Here is a 24,662-nt window from a genome sequence, read left to right on the forward strand (position 1 = left end):
TGAAGTATCTCCTGGAAAAATAGATGGCTTCATAACTCAGTTGATTCCTTGCAATACGCGCAGTAAAAGAAGCAAGTTCATTTCCATCGATATACTACTAAAACTTTGTTTGTAACCTTCGATTAGCCCAAATGGTATGCTGTAGTGCAAAAACTTTTGTATCCAGGTGCCCCAAATCTGCAAACTTAAAACAATGCATACAAAATCTGGCACCCATTACTCCTGTGTAATTGACATTTCAAGGATTTTCACACAACTATAGTGCTGCTTCGATCACGTAATTGTGATTTCTGATGCTCCGTGCCAGTTTCCCACAAACAAAGTCAAGGGGGAAGCAGAAAGTCAGAAATCGCTTCCACTGCCATTGCTTTTTTGGCCACTTGTGGTCATTCTGTTTCTCTGTTTAGATAAGGAAATTTCTCTGAAAGGATGACCCAACAGGTAACACTACAAAAGCACTACCTTACCAAGGATAAGTGAATGACTCTTTTCCTCACTGGGCCTACATTAGACTTCTCTGTGTTCAAAATTATCAGAGGTATAACATAAATTGCCCTAAGCAGTGCAAGGAATATTATTTGACCCCATTTGCATTTTTTATATTTTGATTTTACACATTCAGTACTGAAGACACTAAAAATAATGTACAATAGCTTTAACGTGAATAATCATACAAATAAAGTCAAGCAGTAGAAACATCGAGAACTGACCTCCTGGGAATACGTGATGTTCCAAGCTCTCAGTTCACTGTCAGCAGACCCGGTAATAAGAAGTCTTTCTTCAGAAACCAAAACTAACCCCCAAACCTAAGGGAGAGCACACCAATGGCATTTCTTATTTTAATACTGTAGTTCGTTCTTCAGAGAAGACTGAAAACTAAATCTACTTCCATCATTTCTGTAAGATTAATTTTCTCTTTTTCCTGCCAGACAACCCGAAGCCAAAAAGATAATAATGGTCCCTTCAGATAAGATTTGGGCTTACCATGATATGCTATTTTACTTTAATCATTGAAAGTTATTTGCATTTAGGATACTCTTCTTACCCAAATAATAGGTAATTCAGAATAACATTTTACAAATTCACCTTAGTCTGTAAAAACAGTCCCCTTATAAAAAAAAATGCACATAAAGTGGAAAAAGAAAATCCCTGTGATATTATAACTAAATGAGCATTCTGTAAGTGAGGGCTACCTATACAAGTAGTCCTGTTATGACTGGTTGCTTAGCAACCATTCAAAGTTACAATGAATCTACCACTGGGCTACTGATAACCTGGATTCAAAGTTTTGATGGTTGGGGTTCTTCCATGGTTATGTAACTGAACTTTGGGTGCTCAGCAACAAGGCCACAATTTATGACCATTTGCAGCATCCCACAGTCATGTGACTGCATTTTTGCTGAAAATTGGCACTTTTGGTTTGTGGCAAAACTGCACCAGAGAACAATTGGTTCACCTAATGACTATGGTGTTTATTCAACAACAAAAAGGTCATAAAATCAGACTGGTCACATGACCAATCTATTTTATGGGCATCATAACCTTGTCATAACATGTCAAGGACTACCTGTACTTTTAAAAAGCATTATTTTTTCTTCCTACTATTCTCACCTGCACATCTGCGTTCTACTTACTTCAGAGCGGTGCCCAACCAATGTTTTAAAACAGTGCTGAGTATCCAGGTCCCACCATTTTACTAGAGTATCTTTTCCACTGCAAGAAAATGTGGCCTCATAAATAATACTGAAAATATTACATGAGATCAGAAAGTTACCCCATTCTGTACCATATATAACATATACACAAACAAAATTAAAACCTACAGATTGTAAGTTCTCCAGACAATGCATTATTTCAATTATTACACAGTCTTTTTGAATATGTAGACTATTCTTTCCTAATATCCTTAATTTTCAAAAAGGAAATATCTATGCATATTTCATGTAGGATAAATTGCAGGTTAATCTTCTCAATGGAATAAGAGGAAAAAAATTAAAGTTTCCTTCAATTTATTCACAGATTTGGAGAATTAATGCAAGAACATCTTATTTGAGGTAGTAACACTAAGCCAACTGTCTCCAACGTAAACAATACAACTGACCCAATAAATAATTAATCATTAATTTTCAGGGTTAACTTTTTCCCTTAATTCCTAGCAAATTTTTTGAACTTAAGTAAAATTGCAGTACTTAGTATGAGATTGGGAAGGGGGAGATAGTTATATGTATATGTAGAAAACAATTACCTAGAAATCAATATATTTCTTGTTTTGAAGAACAATAGCTGTGTAATTGCATCCTTATGGCCTTTCAACCGATACAAACCACTCTCATTGATCACATCCCAAATTATGATATCTGTGTCCTAGAAAAAAAAATTAAATGGCTCAACATGTTATTTTCCTGGCAATGAACAGGCTAAACTCACCCCTTTACCCAAGCGCCCAATATATTTCCTGTTTCCATATAATCAAAAAATATAAAATTAAAAATGCCATTCCTGATTTTTTTTTAAAGACCAAAACAGCAAAAGGCAATGGTCGATATTTTTGTTGTTTACTTACTTCACTGCATGTCCTGCCTATCCTTCAGAAACGCCTTCTTAAACTATTTGATAATAAAAGAGTAACAAAATCTGATAGCAAAATCTCCTTCACAAGACTTAAGAGCAGTCAGTGGTGTCCCAGTTGTCACTAAACTACAAGTCTCAGCAGCCCCAGCCAAGGTTGAGAGATGTGTGAAAGATGCATTTACATGGAGTCTGGACTGTTACAAGTTTTCTAAACCTGGTCTAGAGACAAAAACGTTTCTGTATTCATTTCTTTCTGCCACTCAGGTTATTCATAGCAGAGTCAGGTTTCTTCATACCTGTGATTTGCTACTACTTCCTTGAAGCTACATTTACTGTCAAGCTTTGCTTGCCTGATTCTTTAATAACCTTTATATGCAGCTCCGTGTAATAATTAAGGGCACTAGGCTAGAACCAGGAGACCATGAATTCTAGGTTGCCTTAGACATGAAGTCAGCTGGGTGATTTTAAGCCAGTCAATCTCTTTCAGCCCGAAAAGGTAGTAGCAAACCACATCAAAAAATCTTGTTAAGAAAACTGCCAGGACTGTCAAGGAAGATATCAGGAATCAAGACTGATTTGAAAACCCCAAAAGACAAAACAAAACTAAAAACCTTTATCCTAAAAAGGATCTGAAGGCAATAGACAAAAAAAAAAACCCTAGTTAATCAAAGCCTATAAAGTTTGACTGTACTCTGTAATGTAGATTAACCTACATGTACCAAGGATTTCAGAGGAATCTGTGAACTGATTTATTTAGGCACTGGAAATCAAGTTATAAGACTGGAAGACATGTAAGTTCTTACAATTTTATACTGTATTTGGAACTATTTCATTGCATGGTGCAAAAAATTATGAAAGCTTGTTCTTCCTTTAGGGTAAAAATCTCTAAATCAGGTCTCAAAAATTGAGAGGACGTTTGCAATTCTAAAAATGTCCTGCACACTTCCAATTAGCTACTCTGAGAGGAATGCTTCCAATAAAAATGGATAGTATTTCCATTTTTCTTTTTGTGTCTACTTACCATATGTATAACAATTTATTTTCATTGTCTGCATTTTCCCGATTCCTCACTGATTATTTCCCCAAATGGTGCAGATTTTTCACCTTAATTGCTATTTCTCCAATCCCAAGCATAGTTGTTTAATTTCAATATTAGTTGGTAAGCAAAAAAGACATTCATCTTCCCTTGTCTTTCCCTCATTTCATGTTCCAGGTCAATGGATAGTCTCGATTAGAAAATCATGGGTCCCAAAATGAACAGAATAAAGCAGAAATAGACCGGTGACAAGCACAAAAACTCAGCACATACCTTGGCATGTGTTAACATGCTACCACTCTCAATACAAATACTAAATACTTAGAAAACTAATAGGTACAGTGAAGTAGAATCATATTCATGGAACTTCAATCTTTGCATTAATTTGAAAAAAAGGTCCATTAAAGGTCCATGAAAAAAAGGTCCATATCTTAGTTGGGAACTACCAAAAAACATGTAGTTGATCAGTCATAGAAACAAAATCATATATTCCATTCTTCTGTTATACCTACCTGTTTTCCCCATCCCCCTTATTTCTCTCCCTCTTTTCCTAAACCCCTAAAAAATAGGGACCTAAAATCTATCTCACACAAATTCATTCCATATATCTGCAATTACTTTGCACTGAGCCTCAATCATATATTTCTTTTACATCTATTATAAATCAGCTTCTCAAAAAAAATAATAATTCTCACCTTTGATCCTGATGCCAAACATCCTCCCAGCTCATCAAATTTCAAGACTGTAACAGCAGCTGTATGGCCATTGAATGTGACAGCTTTTTCACCACTTAAGAGGTTGAACAAACAGATTGAACCATCCTCATATCCAAGGACCAAATGCAAACCATCTGGGGATGGGCAGAGGGCAGTGACTTCCTGTTTGGGGCCCTGAAAAATGAGAATCTGCAAAGCAAAGGAATGGTAAAAGATTCAGAAGAAAGCATCAATCAGTACATGGTTGATCTGAGGAAATAGGTCATTTTATATATTTCTGTTATCTTTCATCATTCATTATAACCAAGACACTTAAAAGGCATAGAGTAAATGACATAATCTGGCATAGAACCAAGACTCACTGCTCTATTATTCCAATACTGAAACTTTGGGTGTTTTTAATAGGAAAAGAAGGGTCAACTTCAATATTTTGATTTTTTTTAAAAATGGGCATGTTGAATTTATCAGAATGATACTTTTTTCATTCACTCTCTTATTTTTTTCCATCTTGTCCTATTAACAAGGACTTTCTCTCTCTCCAAATATATATATAATTAAAGGGTAGTTTTTCCTAAAGATTTTATACATGCAAATCTTGAAGTTCCCCTAAGTTGACAATACTCTTCTCTTATAAACAGACAACTGTTTTGGTTATAGAGTAAAGCTGCATATTTAGAGAATAACTATATATATAAACAGCAGAAGTAATTACTAACAGTAATTCCATAACTATTCAATAACCTTTAGCAAAAAATGTGGAATGGTGACTTTTTCTTAACAATGCATATTATTTATGATTAAGGTGTTGGCCAAGAAAGAAGATTGTGAGGCTTCCCTTAAGCACAAAAGCCATCTGGGTAACTTTAGGCCAATCTCTCTCTCTTGGCCCAACCCACTTCACAGGGTTATTGCTGTAAGGAAAACAAGAGGGAGGAGTATTAGGTATGTTCGCAGCTCTGAGTTTTTACATATAATACTAATAACAACATACAGGTAGTCTTTGTTTAACAATCACAATTGGGACTGGCTATTTGATTGTCAAGTAAAGCAGTCCCTCAGTGAAACTGTGACTGTATCTATAATATATACCTATACCTTATTTCATCTTTTTTTTTTTGCTTTACAGATCTGTGAATGTTGTAAATGTGGAGATAGTCATAAAGTTATTTCTTCATCACCATCACTGTTCCTAAATGAGGCAATCATTAAAAGAGGGCTACTTATGTTTTTGTGACTCCCTCAAATATCAGTGTGATCGTAACAATAATTTTAAATAAATCTTCATTTACATCACAGCACCTTTGTTTAATCTTTTAAACACAAAAGCATCAAGAAGAAAATCCCACCATGTACATAATGAGCATGTCTTTGTTTACCTTTTCTCCTTTCCTTGTATCCCAGAGAAAAACATGTTCACAGGCTGGCACTGCAACATAGCGACCTTTCTCACCACGCAGGGTCACATAGGCAATATTGCCTTTCTGGCTGGCAATCACTCCAAAGAGGGCAGTGTCCGCATACCGCAAATATTGCTTGATGAGGCCCATGGGAAGGCTTCGGATTTTTGCAAATTCCAAATTAGGCTAGTAGAACATTATTTCTGAAGCAATGCTAGACATAAAAAAAAAATCATTACCTTTTAGCCAGCCATCATCACTCTTCTACTTCTAAAAACCTAACACAGAAAACACTGCAATTTCTGGTATTTTGCAGAGTACACTTCTGCTTCTGCAGAGCTCTTTTTGACTCTGCAGTTGTTGGATTTTTATCAGGTACGACCGAATTGTAGATTGGACTCAGCCACTGAAATTGGCTGGACAGCCCAGCTCAGTTTCTCTGTCAGTCAACTCCGAAGACAACACGAGGTTGACAACCGATATCACTGCATAAGAAAGGGGAGGAAAGGGGCTCACAATCGCGCCAGAAAAATTAAATGTCCTATCACCCACCAGCTGCTACACGTGTAGACAGGCTAAAAGAGTAACCTGCCATCCCAGCATGCTTAGGAGAGGAACCGGAAGAGGCGGGACGAGAACAAACAGAAGATGGAGCTATAGAAATTAGAGAGACTGATCTCACTACCGTATTGAACTCTCGAGTTTCAAATGACAATCGTAGCTCGCTTAAAGCACAAGGAACAACTCTGCCCACTTCCAACTGTAAGCATAACAAATGTAACGCCTCGCTCAAACAAGAGTGTGGCACGCAAGATGCACCTTGGGATTGGGCTGGGGACAGTTTTAAGAAGCCTGAGGTGGGGATCAGTCAAGTGGGACTGCCCAAGTGCCACTGCCCAAGTGCCATGTCTCAGTACATCTTTAGGACCAACAACGATGTAAAAGTTGTCTTCTGCTCTCCCTCTCAATTCCGATTTCAAACCAATTACAAAAATGATTAGTAGATAAGTCTATGTAAGCAATCATTGAAAAAAAAAAAACCAAAGTTGCTATTTATAACATACTCCTTCCTTCGGGATCTATCCACAATAAAAGCAAAATCCCAAAATTAAACGGCAGTTAATATGATCCATATCTGTTTTTCTCTTTGCCAACTTTAAGAAGGGTGGACTTCAACTCCTAGAATTCTCCAGCCAACATGCAAGCTGGGGAATTCTGGGAGTTGAAGTCCATATTTCTTGAAATTGTCACGTTAGAGAAATCCTGATCCCTATGCATATAGTGATAGCCGCAGTGAACGGGACACTTTCGCAATAGACAAGCCTTTAAAGCGGTCTACCGTCTAACTTTATAGACGTTCCAACTTCTAGCCTTCTTCCCAGTTTGCAAGAGGGACCGGGGCGGTCTCGGCAATTGTTAAGCCCCACCCCAAAACCCACAAGGCGCGCAGGTAGCAAAGGAACCTGTTTCTCGGCCAAGAAGTTGACCCGCCGCCCCTGTCGTAGAAAGCTCAGCTGGCTGGTCTGCCATCTTTGGGGGCCTCTGCCAGGCCGGACAGCGACTGGAGTGACCGATCGCAGCCACTCGTGTTCTGTTCCATTCTCGATCTTTTCTCGCGTCTCCGGCGTAGCTTGGGTTTGGAGACTCGGATACTACGGGGCGGAAAGCAGAAGGCGGCGCTTGGCGGCTTGGGGCGTTCACCGGAAGAGGGACTTACGAAAGGGACGCGGGGAGTCGGTGGCTGCTTTTCGCGATTCTGCTGGGCTATGGTTTCACGAAGCCCCTGGAAAAGGAGACGTCCTGGCCGCCGGGGGTAGCAGCCATGAGTGCCGCGAGGCATCACGCCGAGGTGGGTGTCCTCGTCGTCTCCGGGGGCTCGGCCGCCTGCTTTGCCGCGCGGAGCCCGGGCTGTGCGTGCCTTCCTATCCCCGGGTTCGCCTTTGGCTCGTGGCCTCTCTCCGGGGGGTGGGGGCGGAATTCTTGACAGTCGTTCGCTGGTGACGGGGGAGAATTATTCTCTCGTCAGATAAGAGAGGAACTGAAACTCCGGGGAAGAAGAGGAGGCAGGGCGCGTTCACCGGGCCAAATTTGTTGGTTCTGGGTGGTTCCTCTGCAGTCGGGGTTCGTTTTCCATGCATCCATTCTTTTCGGGTGCCTGAGTTTTGCTGTTAGTTAAAAGGCTGGAACCTTTGAATACTGCCCGGACAAATGTTAAGTTTAAGCTAAACTTCTCAGGGGGGGAAGATATCCCATTGGAGCTGGGCGGCTAAATAATTTAAATATATATAAATATTGGTATGCTTATAATTATATAAATGTAAATGTAATAATATAATTATAGTAGTGATGTAAATAGTTTTTTTATAAATTAGAAATAAATATATGTAAAATATAAATAGCAATACAATATGTTTCTAGATTATTTAAGATGGGTGCTGGGTAAAAAATTGAACCCATTAAATGTTTTTAAAAATCCTCATGATTTTGGGGGGGTATCTGAAGCTCATTCCAATCTGTGTGCATGTTGAACCATAACTCTCATAGCTCCAACAAACCCCTGCCTTGTTACCCAAACATGGATTTGAGGTATAGATACCTATGGGTTTTCATATGCAATACTATTGAAACTACTGTCAAAATATGGACTTCATACAGCTGCATGGAATGAGCCATATTAACCATATAAGACGGGGTACAGCCATAGGTTTACATGTATTACCATGTGATCCACCTAAAGCCATAAATGATAGGTTGCTTCCACCTGCACAAAAGTAATCACAAGTTACAGATCTGAAGAAGTCTGTTGTGGCACTTAACATCACCAGATTTGTAATTGCTTTTGTTCATATTAATGCAGATTTCTCTGTGATTTGTTTTAAAAATATAAAAGAAACCAAATGCATAACTTCTAGTTTTTAATCAATAATTTTGATCATGTATTGCTCAGTATTTCCATCATAATAGTTCAAAAAATTGTCACATCTTTAATTATTTCAGGCAGATCCTGGATGAAAATTGTGACAATCCATACCTCTGATCTGCATTTCTGTTATAGCGGAATCAAAAAGATCAGGATTTTTTTTTGTGTGAAATATTTGGTGATCTTAACTTTGATACTTAAGCTGAATGTGTGCTCATAGCCACTTACTTCATTAATTCTTATTGTATGACTCTTATCCGAGTTAATGTTTTCCACCAGTTCTCCTGATAGAGTTCCAGCAATTAAAAAAAAAATTCCAAAGAACCCTGAAGGCAGATTTCTGCCCATCTAATGAAACAATGATCTCTTGTATGGTATACAGAAGCTGGGCAAGACCTTAGACTCACATGCCTAAGACTTAGACTTCCTGTTGTATATTATGGAGGGGGGGGGATTGAAGTTTTTGTGTGTCTTTTCCCTTTTTGATGTAAGCAGGGCTTAGAATTGTTTTTAGCCCATATTTGTTTTATTTCAACTAGACAGTTATAAAACTAAAATTTGATGTTGGCCTCTTTAAAACTATAGGCAATGGGAATAACAAATTGATATTCCAGGTGATATTGATATTCCAGGCACATGAACTCAAAACTTGTATGACTTTATTTTAGGTATGTTGTACTAAATCATTTAAAAAGGTGTATGAATGTTCTGATTGTGATAGTAAAGAGACTACATTGATGTTAAATTTAATTACAGCGGCAAGGTTGTTAGTAGGGCAATGTTGGAAGAAGGAATCTTTGCCTACTTTGCAAGAGTGGTTTCTTAAAGTTTCTTACTTGGCGGAAATGGCAAAGATTTTGGCTTTCTTGAAAGATCAATCGCAAGAGAAGTATTTTTTGGTATGGAAAAAATGGATAGATTTTATACAATATAAGTTGGATATAAAAAAATATTATTTAGTTTTTCAACAGTTTACATTTAAAACTTAAGATATTTTATAGATTTTTCTTTTTTTAATTCTTTTTATTTTTTTTTGTTTTTCTTTTTTATTTGATTCTTTTTTTCTGTTTCTTTTTTCCTTCCTTCTTGTATTTTCTTTTTATATATTATTGTTAACTATTTTATAACTTGTTTAATTAATGTATTTAGATTTGCTTATAGTTTATATGTGTTCTAAGATTTTTTGAAAAAAATTGAACTAAGCCTGTATTCAGCTCTGGGAAGGTCGGGGGAGGGTATGGGAGGGTTGGGGGGGTTGGGGGAAGGGAATTGTTTTGTAAAACTTAAAAAATTTTAATTAAAAAAAAGGTGTATGAATGGAGTTATTGATTTAAAGATGAATAATTAGAGTGTTCTGCTGTATTAAACACACTGAATTTTTATTTTGTTGTATGTTTTAATATGAAACAATAATATCTCAATAAGCAGTGAAATGCTTATGAAGTGAACTGAAATAAGTGATTCCATGGATCCTTTGGGAGCTCCTTCCAATTTTGTGGATATTAATAGTTTGCCAGGATGGTCTAATTATCACAATGAGGACCAATCAAACAGCTCTCATTTACCAATCAAAGGGGGAAAAGTTGATGTTCAATCACCCTTCCCATATAGGAAAGACATCAATGCAAAGATAATATTATGGTAAGTTTGCATTTCATCTTAAGTCACCATTAAACAATATCAAACGTTTAGATTTCTGACAGATTCATTCCAACAAGAATGAATCACATTTACAAATGCACAAAAAATCTAAGAATTTCAGATAGCTAGTATTTTAAAAAAGAAAATGTGGAAGCAGAGTTCATTATGTTATTATGATTATATTTATTTTACTGACAGTGTAAGAGCAAATCCTCAATTTTATGTGAAGCTTATAAAAGAATCTGTAAGATTCCTCATGTAGAGGATTCCTCCAGATATTCTGGGTTCCTTTTTATCATTCTTTACCACTAAACAGATTGGATAGGTTGATAGGAGTTGGATAGAATTCATTACACTGAGAAGAACAGTTTGGTGACATATATTTTATGTATTTAAAACAGAAATAGACATTTGAGGGTTATTGATAGGCTGCTATCATATAATGCTTGATGTTTTCCAAGACTTCAAAAATAATCCAGAATGGAACCAAATTTGGTATAAGAGAATCTGGCAAAAGAAAAATTAAGATTAAAAGATTAAAAGGGGAATTAAAACTGGTGGTATTTTTTGAAAATAACCAGATGCTTAAATGTGCAGATCTTAGCTACCTTCCATTGCTGTCTACCTCGTTAATCAGTACTGCTATGGGAAACAAATAACTAGTTGAAGAAATTCCTTTTTATATGCAGGTAGCTTTGATTCTGCTTTTATTTCTTCTACTTTGTTAATGAATTATAATCTTTTCAAAGGAGAGGAGATGTAGCACTGCTGAACTGCACTGCTATAGTAAACACCAGCAATGAGTCCCTCTCAGATAAGAATCCAGTCTCTGAAAGTATCTACATCCATGCGGGACCTGACTTAAAAGTTGAACTACAGAAACTTAAAGGTCAGAATAATACGTCAATTTTTATAAAATGAACTTTGCTTTAGTGAACTTTACTTAGCTATAATTGCATTTTTAAAAACTAAATGATCATCTTTATGCAAAAAAATTCATTATCACCCAGGTAATATGTAAAACAGATGGGAATGAAATTACAAAGTATTGGAAGAGGTGTTTAGTTTCCTTCATCTTCTAGAATAGAAACTTGGTTCCAGGAAAATGTTTCAAGTTTTAAAGGAAAGAATGGATGCTGAAGCAAGAAATAAAATTTTCAACTGGAAAAAGTCTATGATTGTCTGATGGACAGAAAACCTGAAGCACTAATGAGTGATCTCACATTGGTCATTTAAGTCTCTTGGAACAAAAATTCTAGAGTATTGCACTGCAAGGTCAGATATTATTACTCCTTCTAGTTCAGGAAAAGAAACTCCTGTGCAGTTGGTGAAAAGTAGACAAACATATTTTAGAGCCATCCAAATGCAATAGCAAGCTGTCGGACCTATCCTGCTACTTTATGGAATTTCTGGTCAGTGAAATGGACTTGTAGATTCTTGTTATTATAATCACACCAGCTCTCTACCCTTACTGACTGCATCTGGTGTAACCTGACATATAGTTCTAGGAGTAACTCTGTTCCCTCTTTCCTCAGGCAGGTCTTATAATAAATGCCAAGTCAGTATTTTCATTCAAGATGTTTTATCAGAAGTTGACCTGGTATTAGAAGACTTGTAATCCTAAACTAGACTTTTCCAGATAGTTGCCATCTATCAGTGTTGGTTTATAATTTCCAGAAATTCCAGACAGCTAACAAATAGTTATAGCATAACTAACAGGTATGCAGTTGGTCTGCTAAATTATACTTTAAAATAAAGGTGAATGAAACTTATCTTTACTGAACAGCCTGTCTCTTCTCCATCCAGCTTTCCACTGGATGACACTGAGTTTTTTTAAAAAGTGGACATAGTGTATAACAGACCTGGGCATTTTGTAGGCCATAGGGCACATCCAGCCTGCAGGCTGTCACAGTTGGGCCTGGGTGGGGCTGGGGGCTTTGGCTTTGTCTGTCCTCCACAACAATCCCAGTTTCTTATGTGGCCCCTTGGGAAAATTAATTGTCCAACTCTGGTATGTAAATCCCTGGGCCCAAGCCCATCCAGGAATATAAAGGATTTAGAATAAAAGGTTCTAAATTGAAAACAAAATGCTTCGGTGACCTTTGGTTTGATATTGCTCATCTTGTTCTGGTTTCTTATTAGGTTGCCGGACAGGGGAAGCAAAGATGACCAAGGGGTTTAATCTTGCTGCCCGCTTCATCATTCACACCGTGGGACCCAAATATAAAAGCCGATACCGAACAGCAGCAGAGAGCTCCTTATACAGCTGCTATCGCAACATCCTTCAATTTGCAAAGTAAGCATGTCTCTTCTTTGACAGGCAAGTACCTTCTCTACACACCCCAAAACATACACTGCATGTAAACTATGAAGTTCATGTAGCCTGCAACCAGTGTAAAAACAGAGGTTTTAGAATGCACCTTAAAATAGGGCAGTGTATCTAAAATGTTACCAAAAATGGCTGCTATGAACTATTAAATACCTATTAACAGGTGGGTGAAAGATACAGCAAACACTGAGGAAGATGCATTGGTGAGGATAAAGGGCCCAGTGCACAGATTTTGACTCCACATTAATTCAAAATTAATCTTAAATCATTTTTCCACACGTTAATTCCTGAATGAAATCTACCAATCCTTCTACACTCCTGAAATCCACAAGATGGCAACAACTTTTTTTTTAATTCGTATTTTTGGCCCAGCTGCCAATTTAAATGATTATTTTTTTTAAAAAAAAATAGTGTGACCTAGATGGGCTAATAAACACCTGCAAATAGCTCAGAAACCACAGCTGTTACATCCTGTTTCTCTCAATCTAGCGGATTGTAAAATTAATTTTACAGACATGTGCCACCACCTTCCTCTTCTTATCTACTTCTGTAATTTTAATTATCCTCCCCACCCCCACCTCCAAATATTAGTTATCCAATATTAGGAGTAAAATACTAAAAAGTATGCATATTCCTCTGAGCAACAGTATAATGAATGCTAGGAATGAAACAAAAGTATTTGTTAAGAGCACTCTTTTTTTCCTTTCTTGAAATAAAGAGAAATCACCAGAAATATCCCCTGTAGTGCAGAACCTGGAGCCCATGAATTTTTAATTTAGCGCTGATGAGAAGTAAATACCAGTTCCAGTCAACTTTCTCTGTCCCCTGTCAGATCATATCCCTTATTCTTTGTTGTTTAGTTACTTGTATGTTATGTTAAGCCCTGAATTGTGGTTTATAAATCACAGTAGCTTGGTTCAAATATTCTAAGTCAAAATCAAACCACCACCACATTATGGCTTATCATGATGGGTAAAGCCTGTTTTTCATTCCTCGGAATATGATATGCAAACTTTTTCTGATTTACAAGATTTTCCACATTTTTTAAATATAAGAAATGCTTCAGTAATATTCCTGATCTTAGATCTAGGACTTAATAACAACAACAACAACAATAATAATAATAATAATATTAGCAAGCAAGGGTAGTACCAATAGTAATAGGCTCCTTGGGTGCAATCCCAAAACAACTGGAGCACCACTTGAACACCATTGGCATTGACAAATTCGCTATTAGTCAATTGCAAAAGGCGGCCTTACTAGGAACTGCTTCCATCCTGCGACGATACCTGTAATACCATCAAACATCCACATCTGCCTATCCCAGGTCCTGGGTAAGGACTCAATAGGTAGACAAAATGCCAAATCCAGTCTTAACATCTGGCTGACTGTGCGATGATCCATCATCATCATCATAATAGTTTTAGTGAATTAGTCACCATTCTGGTCTTCCTAGATTGACTCAACACTGTTAACTAATTAGGCTCATCTGAATATTATTTATAATTTTCTCAAATTCTTTTCACATTCCTTTTGGGTTTACAGTATTTTATTCCTCTAGACCAGCGGTTCTCAACCTATGGGTCACGACCCCATTTGGGGTCGATTGACCATTTTTCGGGGGTCGCCAAAGGCGGCGATCCGCCATTTTCTCCCCTCCGGGGGCGGCGCCGCGCATGCGCAAAACGTTTGTGTGACGGGGGTCGCTGTCACACAAACGTTGAGAACCACTGCTCTAGACCACTACTGAATCATTGGACTTTGTTTTGGGATGAGATGGGAGTAGTGGTAAGATTGTCCAAGAAATTTAGAAAGATTCACAGAATTCATATTAAATGGCAATTCATTATAAATTTATTTGAATTTAGTTTAATCTATGAAATCAGTAATTATCCAGATAATTACATCATCACAGCCATTTTATCCATCCAGAATAGTTGAACATTTACTTTCTTTTTATTCTGTTTTTAATCCTCTAATATTTAATGCTTTTTGCTTGTACTGTCCTCATGTGAAGAATTTGCATATAATTTTATTTTTATCTGTTCGATTTTGCCACATTTTTAGGCTTTGATCCAAATTCTACCTTTTGCTATATTAGTATTTATTTATATATATTTATATATATATTATTTTTTACAAATAACACAAAGCGGTGAACTGTTAAACCAAGGATGGTTATAATACATTTTTGTGTGGGTGGGTGCATTTCCCCTTCATATTGTAATACTATCCCTCCCTATCTCCGTATTTAAGAGCAACATGATGGAGGAAGGAATCCAAATGACTCTTTTTTGCCAGCCCTTTGAGGTAGTCTAGATCAGGAAACAAACTAGAATTCTGTTGCTACAGGATATAACAACAGAAAGTTGAAGTTACTGCTTTGTTATATTAAAAAGAATCAACGTGGGATAATCTTATATTTTTTTCTCACTCACTCAGCACTTTAAAGGCTAAGATGATATTCATGTAATTTCAGTTCTTGCATTCCTTCCTCAAAATTACTTTGTAACCTCCCTATACTTTTCAGAACAACCTTTTTCTCTATCCACAATACACATTTTTAAAATCATCTTTGAATGTTCTTCCATTTTTAATTCTGTAAATAGGCCAAAGGTCCTCTTCCCCCCCCCCCGAAAAAAAAAATTAGGAGAAAGCGTCCAAGTTTGACTGCTGTTCTTAATCACCATAGTTCTATCCTAAATAAATACATACAGGAAAATTGGTATGCATTTGCTTTGACTTAGTAGAATTGACGTTCTTACTCCTTGCTGAAATTATTTACAAATGTTATTTTAGGGAACAAGCAATGTCCTCGGTGGGATTCTGCGTGATAAACACTGTGAAACGTGGTTATCCTTTAGTGGATGCAACTCACATAGCATTGCGTAAGTATCCTTGAAGAGGTGATTGTTGACACAATCAAATTTATAAAGCTGGTACTTCAGAGATCAGATCTCTCTGCCTGAAGCACCTTACAATCTATTAGTAGAGCAAAAATAGACCACAGGAGAAAGAAATAATGGAGGCAAGGAAAGAATATGTGATAATATCAATGAGTAGCTGTTATAGAATGATGGATTAAGAGCAGGTGGGCAATCTTTCTTATGGCCAGAAGAGGTGTTTATTTTTCCAGGGTCTGGTCACAAGTGCAAATGATTGAATTATGTCACTGGAGTAAATGAGGTTGAATGTTTACTTATTTTGAGTTATTTAATGAGATATTCTATCCCATATATGGTCATCACACTCTGGGGTGTTAAGGGATGTAAGGCTTATTGTGCATCTTTCTACCTCTTTAACAATTCACAAATTTTTATGTTGCATTGATTTTGCTCCTTCCCTTGTTTCCCATTTCTCCACAAAATGATGGGCAAGGTGAATGTGTAGGTTATGAAATACCAGGTCTGATTTAAAAGTATATGCCAAAGATTCTGCAAAATTTTATACATTGTATTTCAGTCATAAAGATATAAAAAGTTTCAAAACATATGTAATAATTGCATGATTGTGGACTCTTCTCTATTTCATTTCAGGGAATACATAAGCTTCAGTATTAATATTTGAACCCACATCCTTTATTCCACCTTCACCCTAGTCAGCATGGCTAGACATTGTTATTTATTGTATTTTATAAAATGTAAATGGTACAAAATATATAATAATGCAATAGTATATTTATTTTAGTATTTGGCACACAATTGGGCCATTTATGTTACAAACAATAATTTAAAAATAAACTTTTTGTAAACACAAATAAACACCCAGACTTGCTTTATTTATCTATTAAAGTATTTGTGGCCAGATCATGTGACTCTGGACAGCATACAAGAAGAAAAGAAAGGAAAATGATCATCAACTGATACAAAACATATTAAACAATACAATGGGGATTAAAACTGACATCTTCTGTAGCTCATCAAATTGGGAACTCTTCTTATCCTGATCCAAAGGCCCAGGGAAAGAACTAGGTCTTATCCACCTTTCTAGAAACTTATGACGATGAGAAAATCATTCTACAATTTGGTCTAGTGGTTAAAGCACCAAGATAGAAATTGGGAAATGGTGTGTTCCCAATTCGCGACTTTGGGACAGACACTCTCATTCAACCCAACTCTCCTCACAGAGTTATTGTTATGGGAAAAATAGCAGGAAGAAGGAATATTAAATAGGTTTGCCACCTTGAATTGTTTATTAAAAAAGAAACAATTGATATAAATAAAAAGTAAATATGCAGGAGAGTCAAATGATGAATAGGCATTACAACAAGAGTTCTGCCCCTTTTATACCCATGTTGCAATATCACACGTATAAATGTAAAGTGCAGAGCTTACTCGGCAACACTTGTTTTAGCATTCTGATAAAACATCTGGATTCTGCAGCTACTTCTGCCCATTGACTTCTCTATTTGTTGTGTAGTTCTACTATCTACAGATCACTTTTGTATGGTTTCTCTTTCAGTAAAAAAAATATTTGAGACAAATAACATGAGAATAAGATTACAACAATTCCTGAAATGCTGCCTTTCATCCATCGATAAAATAGTGTTGTGGGTAAACACTGAGGCACAGGTTATCATCCTTTTCATGGATTCTGGGTGCTGTTTCATGTGGAGGAATTAAAGGGCTGAGTAGATGAGAAATGGATATGAGATGTAAAAGCCAATATAGAATAGTAGTTAAGGTGTTAAATGTGGAGGGAGGGGACGACCCAGAACTCAGCCATTGAGTGCACTTAATGACTTTGATCAGTCTGTCTTTCTCAACCCATCTTATGTTACAAAGTTTCTCTAGGATGCATGTTAGGCAAGATGCGACTGTATGCTGATTTCAGCTTTTGGAGGAAAGGTAGAATATAAATGTGGTAAAATGCTGACTCTTCTGGAAATTGGACTATAAAACTCAATTTCACCTCTCAAAAATCATCCCCAAATTCAAAAAAGTAATGGGTACACACGCAGAGATTCTTCCGAGCAGATTTCTTTATTATTTTACATCTATAGACAGAATCTTGTGACTGAAGTAGACTACTACTTATATGAAGCATATACTTTGGGAATTTTTAGGGAGGGGTTGTCTTCACCTTCGTATTTTTCATGGTATCTGAACTGAGTTGTATCTTAGTTCCCTGGAATGGATCTTTCCTCCCACTGTATTCAACCACGGATGGGATGGGAATGTTGGTCCTGTACAGTGTTATCATCAACATCTGTACGATTATTAGAGAACCTGCAACTCTATGCAGCAAGAAAGGATTTTGCTTTTACCCTGTGCTGCTAAGTAGATCATGTGTGAAAGTTAGACAATCATTCCTGCAAGCACTTTAGGTATTTCTGCTATTTCATATTATTTCATTTATTATGTGGATGACTTTTAATTAAACGTTGGCTCCCTCTCATTTTTCTGATTTGTTTTTCTTTTCATTTTCTCTACCCATAGGTACAGTCCGACGATTTTTAGAGATTCATGGGGAAACACTTGAAAAAGTAGTGTTTGCTGTTTCTGATCTTGAGGAGGTATGTAAAGTACATTGTTTATGTTTGCAAGTCTTAGCTGTGCAGTTATGATGTTTGTTTTTCCATATAGCTTTCTTTTGAAATGTATAATAACTTAATTTTAAGAAAGTTTTCATTACTTTATAGATTCCTAAGTTTTGCTTCAAACTCCATGTATTTTGATTCAAAAGTGGATGTATTTTGGATTGCAGATAAAAAATTAGTGAACCCTTTCATTTGTTGATCTTAATTAAAGTGAAGAAGTAGATTTATGTTTTATTTCTAATGTAACTTATTAACCAAGTGATAATGATTAAACTGATGCTGATTTCTTGTATGAAATATGGCATACTATAGAAAATATTAGTATATAGTGGAACCTCAGTACTCGATTGCTTTAAAATTTGTCAGATTTGGTACTTGCACACTCGACATGCAAGCTAGGACTTGTCACTGTTGGCTACCTCGTAACTCACTACCTTTTCCAGCTGACACAAAGAGTCATGCATTAGTCACGTGGTTCGTTTGATACTCATCATTTTTAGTACTCATCGCGCCTTCTGGAATTAATTAATTAATTAACAGTACTGAGGTACCACTGTAAAGAGGGAAATATATCCCTGGATTCCCTGTGTTCTCTTAAGTGACTATTGAGTGTCACTCAATAAATGTAGAATAATTCGTGATTGAAAAAAGCATGAAAAGTGTGAGCAAACATATTACTGCACAGGAGCTCAATATCAAATAATATATCTCATGTCAGAGATTCTTCTTAAGCAAGTTTCTTTGGAGCTTGACAATGTGATGAAAATAGAATGGCTTGTGGTTCAAAAATTTTATTAGTTTATCAAAGCATAAAATACAAAATATAAAGAAAAATGAAAATAAAGGTAAAATAGGGGAAGAAAAAGGGAAGAGAGAAAAGTGTAGGATAGAGGGGGTGAGAAAGAAAAAAAATGACCTCCAACTTCTTTTGGTGCAGTAGAATTAAAGCAATAACACAAACCCTCAACTTTTTACTTTTACATACCATAATAATAATGTATACTAGCTATTTCTATAACACGAAACCTATCTAATTCAAAATCAAAGTTTCATTTTTTTCCACCTAAAGCACAAATTCCAAAAGTGATTTCCACGTCAAAATTAAATTCATTGTGTTCTTTTCTTTAATTAAAGCAGTCAATTTAGCCATCTCTGCTAACTCCATCAACTTTTGCAGCCATTATCAATTGTGGGAATCAAAATATCCTTCCATGTTTGTGCATAAAGTAATCTTGCTACCATCAACATGTATAACATCAAAGTTCCCAAAAAATTTTTCAAATTCTTTATCCATTAAGCCTAAAAGTAAAGTCTATGGTTTTATCTTTATAATCACTTTTAAGAACCTTCTGTATTAGATTGTGAATCCCACTCCAGTATTTCTTTGCTCAAAAACCATATCTTCCATACTTTACATATAAAGGCCCAATTTAAGTTGTCAAAAGCCTTCTCTGCATCCAAACATATTAAAGTCGCCTGTTTCTCATTATGATAAGATGTGGTGAAAATAGAATAAAAATACGTTTAGATAAGTAATCCATGTTTCTGAGTGTATTAACTTAAGAATGCTTCCTCAGTGTAAAAATACCTCTACATAAAATGAATGTTGAAAGAAAGAACGACAATACAGTACTAGGTTTGTGTCACTGTTGCAGCTTTTTACATGTTGCCAATTCTATAAAGTGTTCTGTGATCCAAAAAAAGTTTGCAAATCCCTACTTGCTACAAGTTACAATTTTCCATAATATAAAGAGTTGGGAAATTATCCTTGTCAATATATAGGTGTTTTAGGACAGGGCTTTTCAACCTTTTCACCCATTGTACCGCTTTTAGGATATGGCAACATCCAAGTACCACCAGTCGCCTAGCAAGGTGTCAAAAACTTGATGACCAAAAAAAAAAAAAAAAGGAAAAAAGTGATAAAGTACAGGTAGTCCTCGACTTACAACCGTTTGTTTAGTGACTCTTAGAAATTGCAGTGGCACTGAAAAAAGTGCCCCCCAAGCCACAGCCGAGCAAGACACCTGCCTGCCCACTCGGCGGCGCTCTTCCTCCTGTCTGAGGTTTTCATTGTTGTGAGAATTTCTGTTGAGGATTGGCAGTGGGGTTGGGGTAAGGGGGTGTTTGGTTTTTATTCCCCCCGTCTGCTGGGTGGTTGCAGCAGGTTTTGGTCACTTCACATGACCCTGGGACACTGTGACAGTCATAAATATGAATCAGTTACCAAGCATGTGAATATAAATCACAAGACCCTGGAGATGCTGCAACATTCCAGCTGATCGGCACTTCTTTTGGGCTCAGCAGAAGTGTCAGGATCAGTGCCACTCTCTAGCTAATTGGTGCTTCTTCAGGGCTCAGCAGAAGCACCAGGATCAGTGCCAAGCTCCAGCTGGAGCCTGGCGCTGATCCTGACGCTTCCACTGAGCCCTGACAGCCCCGAAGAAGCGCCAATCAGCTGGAAAGCGGCACTGCTCCTGGTGCTTCTGCTGAGCCCTGACAGCCTTGCAGCTCCAGCCATCTCTTGCTCAGGCTTGTGTGGTGCTGCCACCAGTTCAGCTTATTCCCCTCCCCCGCTACCACTTTTCTAGGATGGTCACATACCACCTGCCAGGTGCCAATGTACCACAGGTGGTACCTGTACCACTGGTTGAAAAGCCCTGTTTTAGGAGATACCTTTGCTATTCCTAAGATATGCTTCATTTTGCAATTGTTTTCCTATATCTTTGAGAAGTTGCTTTGCTTTCCCGTTGTTTTTTATACAAGTAACCATAGCATCCTCCTCGCTGTGAGCAGAGCTGGAGGTTTTGCAGTGCTTCCTTTCTCATCTGAAGGGTTGAGTTCAAAAAGTGAATGTTACTGCACACAGGCAAAACCAATGCCTTGAAGCAGTTGTGATTCAGCAAGTAGGCTGAAGCTGAATCCTAATCCAATTTAGGTCCTGTAGGTAGGTGGTATTTGGAAATTTAGTAGTTTTCTGGGCCAGGTCCTATATTCCCTGCAGGAAGAGGGTTGTAAACTAGTGTTACTCATTGGATTATCTCTGTTAATGGAGGCATAATCATGCAAATTTTGCCCGCAATATGGAAGTGGCATGTACCAAGAAAGACATAGACTTGTGATAAGCTGTTCTGTAAAGCTATTTCTCTTTCTTTAAATCCTCCACTAGAAATGAAATTGTTGGCTTTTTAAAAACAATGCTAGTACATTGTACCTCTCTAAAAATATGAAGATAGTCTCAACTTTTCTACTCTGCCTTATAAAGTTGGGACAGTCCCATTGACTAGTCCAACTAAAACAGGTGGTTTTGGTTCTGCATTTCAAGGCATCCTGAGAACTTCAGAAGCACTAAACTCAGCTGATACAGACATATGTCTCTGTTTAGTTCAAAGATAGTTAATACCAAAATGTCTTCAGAGGCACACAAGGTGATTTGGAAAGAGCTAGGTACTTCCTTTCTAGCTTCAAACTTAAAAATTGGGAACTTATCGTCTGGATGTTAGGTTGGGATATCTTGGAAGTTTATCACTGTCTGTGTGTGCACGCGCATGTGCGTGTGTGCTATTTCTGCATATGTCAGAATGCAGAAGAAGTTTTGCCATAGTGAACGCACTGTGACGCCTACCATATGTCAACTGGATTTTCAGATAGTTGCAGAGGTTAATTTTCTAAGCTGAAAGAATAAGAATTCGGTTCTATCAGAGATTGAAAGAGAAATGCCAGGGGCTGCTCTACACATTGGAAAGCTTATATTGGTCGATCATTTGATATGATATTGGCGTGACCAGTAATTTCATTTTAGCACCAGTTAATAACTTTCCTGATTTCAGTCTTGCCCTGAAAAGTGAAATGCAAAATGAGACAGTTTTCACATTCTTTTTTCTATAGGCTACTTATCAGAAGATGCTGCCTCTGTATTTTCCAAGATCGCTGGCAGAGGAGAGAGAGTCCCTGCCTTTACTTCCTGAAGATATAGGAAATGCAGAGGGGGAGCCCGTTGTGCCAGAACGTCAGATCAGAATTTGTGAAAAGCCAGGCGCTCCAGAGGGTGAGTCTGCATTTGTGCCCCAAGTAACTTGCAGGAGACTTAAAACAGGCAACCAACCTTAAAGGGCTGTGAGTTTTACATTTAACATTATTAATATAAATTATATTTCCACAGTAATTTAATCCTAACCCATTTTTCAAAGTTAGCTTATGTATGTTTGATTTTTATAACTAAGAGTTTAACAAACAAAATAAAAAGTTAGAAAGTAACCAAAAAAAGTGAAGAAAAACAATTTTTGAATAATCATCGTCTTAATTTTTTCCCACCATCTTTATCCTTATTTTATCCTGAAATTGTCAATTTGATCTTTTCTTCTTTCAACAAAAAGTCCGTATAAGTTCCCAGTCTTTCAAAAAGGTTTTATTTTCATTTCTTCTCGGACCAATTTGATCAGTTTTGACATTTCTGCAAATTCAGTTAGATTTATAATCCAGTTTTCAGCTGATGATATCTGTGGCTTCAACCAGACACAGAGAGAAATTGAGACAGGTTTGATGGGAGAGTCACCCTTCACGTGCTATCCAGTGTTCAGCACTACTGATGCTTTTTTTCTCTTTTTGATCTGTTCAAAGCTTGCAACATTGTAAATTGTAAGTGGTAAAATTTCATCAGTTCAGATTGCGCCAGAGATAGAACTGCTACTAATCTCTGATGTTTTGCTATAGAACCTCTTCTAACTGCAATTTGTTTTCACTTAAATGGCCCCTTGTTTTCCTGTATTGGATGTGTAATATGACATTCTCAGTGACAGACTCTTCATTATCCTGGAATATCTTTTGCAGATAATTCTGATGAAGAGGGGCTGGAAGCTGACTTCTCATTTATTGGCTCTCATGCTTTTGCTCGAATGGAGGGAGATGTTGATAAACAGAGGCGTCTTATCCTTCAAGGACAACTGTCTGAGGCAGCACTACAGAAACAACATCAGAGAAAGTAAAGCACTTTTACCAAAGTCCATCTCCTGTTTGCAGGCCATTTGTTTTCAGTCTCTGGGGTAGCACATGCTTAAGAGCAGTGTACTTACTCATTTTGATCACAGGATAGTGTTCTGCTGTAATAGATTTGTTTTTTCTTTGAAAGGGGAAATAGTGAACTGCTAGTGGATTTGGACAGACTTCTTAAAGTTGGCATGCAGATGATGGCTTGGTTCCGATATTTGTTTGGTTGTTTCCAAACAAATTCTTTCATAATTAGTTTCCTTTTTAGATTAAGTAAGAAATGCATTAAGATATTTGGCAGTATACATAGCATCAGGTTTGACGTCTATGCTAATTGTGCTATTAGAAAACTGTTAACTATTTTGCAATTCTGTGTGGTTGCCTTCTAGTTACAACCGTTGGCTTTGTCAAGCAAGATCTGAGGACCTGTCAGATATTGCTTCACTTAAAGCATTGTACCAAACAGGTATGTTTAAGGTCACATTAACCAAAATGTCTGTGACTCCCGATTGATGATTGTGTAAAGAAAAAGCAGTGAATCTCACATCGTAATGCTAACAATGAGAAATTTAGCCTATAAGAGTTTACTTATGGTTAATGTTCCTTGAGAGTTACAGCAGCTACGTAATCAATATTCAGTGGAGAATAGCACTAGCAAAAACACTTAGAGTTATATACGATTCCATAGTGCTTTACAGTACTCTTTGAGTGGTTTATAATGTCAGCATATTTTCCCCAACAATCTGGGTCCTCATTTTATCGACCTCAGAAGGATGGGAGGCTGAGTCAACCTTGAGCCAGTCAGGATCGAACTCCAGGCTGTGAGCAGAGTCTGCCTCCAATACTGCATTCTAACCACTGCGCCACCAGGGCTCCTGGTGAATATTACATTACCTGATGTAGCTGATAAGATAGTTCAAGGATTTCAACAGTTAAGAAATAGTGTTTTACTTATATTTTTTAGATTTAGAAAAAAGGTAGCCATTCTCCTGAAAGAGGACATAATGTGAGTTATGTAATCTCATAATTATGCAAGAGATATAATAGGTAGTCTTTGATTCCTGTGCAATCCCAAACAATGCTGATAATTTTCAAACAATGACTTTTAAGCTGGATTTGATTTAGTGTGTATGTGTGTGTGTGCATTTTAAATTCTGGAATCTAAAATATTGTCCTGATGTTGTTCATTCTGTTCATAGGAGTTGACAACTGTGGTCGTACAGTGATGGCAGTTGTTGGAAGGAATATTCCTGTAACTCTTATAGACATGGAGAAGGTAAGATCCTGAGAAAAATTTCAATAATGATAACAGATTATTTTACAATTTTAAGAAATCATACATCCAGATTCGTTCTTCATCCTTAAAAGGACATTTGAGACTAAAAGTAAAAACCCACTCTGGACACAACTGAAAGTAGACATTCCAAGGTTTGGAGAGCCTACACAACTGCCTCAGAAGACAATTCTATAGTGCAAGCAATTTTGCCTCAGCTGAATGTACTTTGAGGTCTACTGATCCTTAGCCACACA

The 24,662-nt window shown here is 36.9% G+C and overlaps 2 protein-coding genes across 6 annotated transcripts in view; one reads left to right on the forward strand and one right to left on the reverse strand.

Annotated features, from left to right (window-relative positions):
• WDR3 (WD repeat domain 3) overlaps nucleotides 1-7,566 on the reverse strand; it is a 33,880-nt gene extending 26,314 nt beyond the window's left edge. Inside the window, exons 1-6 of one of the 4 annotated variants that reach the window (XM_039322797.1) lie at nucleotides 7,438-7,566; nucleotides 5,700-5,934; nucleotides 4,303-4,512; nucleotides 2,246-2,364; nucleotides 1,635-1,713; nucleotides 711-806 (exon numbers count right to left, since the gene is read on the reverse strand). In XM_039322797.1, the coding sequence (XP_039178731.1) occupies nucleotides 711-806; nucleotides 1,635-1,713; nucleotides 2,246-2,364; nucleotides 4,303-4,512; nucleotides 5,700-5,870 (675 nt within the window). In that variant the 5' untranslated portion in view covers nucleotides 5,871-5,934; nucleotides 7,438-7,566. Of the gene's footprint in view, nucleotides 1-710; nucleotides 807-1,634; nucleotides 1,714-2,245; nucleotides 2,365-4,302; nucleotides 4,513-5,699; nucleotides 5,935-6,272; nucleotides 6,381-7,183; nucleotides 7,406-7,437 lie in introns of those variants that run through there. The other 3 variants (XM_039322795.1, XM_039322796.1, XM_039322798.1) reach the window with 3 other exon arrangements.
• The window catches only part of GDAP2 (ganglioside induced differentiation associated protein 2), a 30,732-nt gene continuing 13,496 nt past the window's right edge, over nucleotides 7,427-24,662 (forward strand). Inside the window, exons 1-10 of one of the 2 annotated variants that reach the window (XM_039322799.1) lie at nucleotides 7,427-7,569; nucleotides 10,069-10,281; nucleotides 11,031-11,170; nucleotides 12,424-12,577; nucleotides 15,410-15,498; nucleotides 18,049-18,125; nucleotides 22,035-22,194; nucleotides 22,977-23,127; nucleotides 23,522-23,598; nucleotides 24,332-24,408. In XM_039322799.1, coding sequence (XP_039178733.1) covers nucleotides 10,106-10,281; nucleotides 11,031-11,170; nucleotides 12,424-12,577; nucleotides 15,410-15,498; nucleotides 18,049-18,125; nucleotides 22,035-22,194; nucleotides 22,977-23,127; nucleotides 23,522-23,598; nucleotides 24,332-24,408 — 1,101 coding nt within the window. In that variant the 5' untranslated portion in view covers nucleotides 7,427-7,569; nucleotides 10,069-10,105. Of the gene's footprint in view, nucleotides 7,570-10,065; nucleotides 10,282-11,030; nucleotides 11,171-12,423; nucleotides 12,578-15,409; nucleotides 15,499-18,048; nucleotides 18,126-22,034; nucleotides 22,195-22,976; nucleotides 23,128-23,521; nucleotides 23,599-24,331; nucleotides 24,409-24,662 lie in introns of both variants that reach the window. The other variant, XM_039322800.1, reaches the window with a different exon arrangement.

Source organism: Crotalus tigris, unplaced genomic scaffold (genome assembly GCF_016545835.1).
Source record: "Crotalus tigris isolate CLP2741 ecotype Arizona unplaced genomic scaffold, ASM1654583v1 scf7180000024124.1850442, whole genome shotgun sequence".
Taxonomy (NCBI): Eukaryota; Metazoa; Chordata; class Lepidosauria; order Squamata; family Viperidae; genus Crotalus; species Crotalus tigris.